Source organism: Etheostoma cragini, unplaced genomic scaffold, assembly GCF_013103735.1.
Source record: "Etheostoma cragini isolate CJK2018 unplaced genomic scaffold, CSU_Ecrag_1.0 ScbMSFa_4023, whole genome shotgun sequence".
NCBI classification, from domain to species: domain Eukaryota; kingdom Metazoa; phylum Chordata; class Actinopteri; order Perciformes; family Percidae; genus Etheostoma; species Etheostoma cragini.
The window spans coordinates 135,597-137,872 of record NW_023268352.1 but is presented as its reverse complement, the minus strand read 5'-3'; the positions used below and the strand labels follow the sequence as shown (position 1 = coordinate 137,872).

Sequence of the window (2,276 nt, the reverse complement as noted above, 5' to 3'; positions counted from 1 at the left end):
ACCTGTATCTCTCTGACCCAAACATCTGGGGTAAGAACCACCTGTATCTCTCTGACCCAAACATCTGGGGTAAGAACCGCCTGCATCTTTCAGACCCAAACATCTGGGATAAGAACTACCTGCATCTTTCAGACCCAAACATCTGGTATAAGAACTACCTGCATCTTTCAGACCCAAACATCTGGGACAAGAACTACCTGCATCTTTCAGACCCAAACATCTGGGTTAATTACCACTTGTATCTCTCTGACTCAAACATCTGGGATAAGAACTACCTGCATCTTTCAGACCCAAACATCTGGGATAAGTACCACCTGCATCTTTCTGACCCAAACATCTGGGATAAGAACTACCTGCAGCTTTCAGACCCAAACATCTGGTATAAGAACTACCTGCATTTTTCAGACCCAAACATCTGGGGTAAGAACCACCGGCATATTTCTGATCCCCACCACTGGGATAAGAACTACCTGCATCTTTCAGACCCAAACATCTGGGGTAAGTACCACTTGTATCTCTCTGACTCAAACATCTGGGATAAGAACTACCTGCATCTTTCAGACCCAAACATCTGGGATAAGAACCACCTGCATCTTTCTGACCCAAACATCTGGGATAAGAACTACCTGCATTTTTCACACCCAAACATCTGGGGTAAGAACCACCGGCATATTTCTGATCCCCACCACTGGGGTAAGAACTACCTGCATCTTTCAGACCCAAACATCTGGGGTAAGAACCACCGGCATATTTCTGACCCCCACATCTGGGTTAAGAACCACCTGCATCTTTCAGACCCAAACATCTGGGTTAAGAACCACCTGCATCTTTCTGTCCCCCGCATCTGGGGTAAGAACCACCTACATCTTTCAGCCCCCCACACCTGGGGTAAGAACTACCTGCATCTTTCAGACCCCCACACCTGGGGTAAGAACCACCTGCATCTTTCAGACCCCCACACCTGGGGTAAGAACCACCTGCATCTTTCATCAGGAATCATATATTCTGCTCATGTTCAGGTTCATAATTGGGTTTTCAGGTTGTACCAGAATAGATTTCCATGGTTTTATTTCATTCACATTGTTGCAGATCTTGTTTTCATCCTGTGTGTTTCTGTTTTAGGTCCAGAGTAAGACATGTCACTAGTTTTAGCTCCAGAGTGAGACATCTCACTAGTTTTAGCTCCAGAGAGAGACATCTCACTTCTATCCTATCTTTGTTGGGCGCTGCACATGCTCAGTAGATCTGTAAGATCCATCAGCCAGGTAACTCTTTCTCAAGCTTTGGTCAGTCCAAGCCAGGAATAGCCGGGAAACTTTGTTTGTGTGTGTGTGTGTAGGACTACGGGGTGGTCTTCTTCTAGACAGAGGCCACTTGTGAAACACCTGCACAACGGGGACAGGAAGTAGTTCTTTTGGAGATTCTGGTCAACTAGTGGCTGTTGGAGCATTGTTTTGCCATTGAGAACGAGCTAGCATGCTACAGTTAGCCACCTCGTCTCGGCTAGTGACGTGGCAAGCCATGACGATGTTGAACAGCTTACCCGTGGTCTGAAGACAGAGGACATTCAGAAAGTACATTTATTACATGTACCGCCATCACTAAAGGAGGCGGAGGAATAGCTAAACATCTGAAAACAGAGCAAAAGAGAGCAGGAGAGGGACAGGAATTAACCAGTGCTAATGGCTAAGCTAATGGCTGAGCTAATTGCTAAGCTGAAGTAGTTAACCGGGTGATTGAGGTAGCTCTGCTACTGCGGGTGCTACAGCCTCGGGTCTGGACCCCTGATAACAGGAATAATGCTGATGTGTGTTTGTACAGGTGTACTGAAGCTCCGACAGCTGTGGACCTTCAACAAGATGCGCTGGTAAGTTGAAAATCTCGGATTCCTTTCATTTAAAGATGATTTTGGTTTATTTTTCTGTTATTATTAACCTCTGTGCGTGCAGGACTCCAACAGCTTCTGACATCTGCTTCACCAAAGAGCTGCACTCGAGATTCTTCAGCCGAGGGAAGTGTGTCCCCGTCTGCAGAGGTGGTACTCATCGCTGAATTGACTCCATAAACCCGAAAATACCAAAAATGACCAAAAACTAACTTTTAAAACTATATGAAGACATTTTTAAAAATGATATACATATCTCGAGTGTTTTTTGTACCCAATAATCAACGGTGGTGGTTAACTTGCAACATGGGCTTTAAGTGTGTCCCCGTCTGCAGAGGTGAGTCAGTTAGAAACCTTATCATTAAGTGTGTCCCCGTCTGCAGAGGTGAGT

General features: G+C 45.6%; 1 protein-coding gene across 1 annotated transcript in view; it reads right to left on the bottom strand.

The window, feature by feature from the left end:
• Positions 1 to 990, bottom strand: part of taz (tafazzin) — a 4,523-nt gene extending 3,533 nt beyond the window's left edge. Inside the window, exon 1 of the mRNA XM_034866119.1 lies at positions 884 to 990. Within this exon, the coding sequence (XP_034722010.1) occupies positions 884 to 990 (107 nt within the window). The remainder of the gene's footprint in view (positions 1 to 883) is intronic.
• Between the last annotated feature and the right edge of the window lie 1,286 nt (positions 991 to 2,276).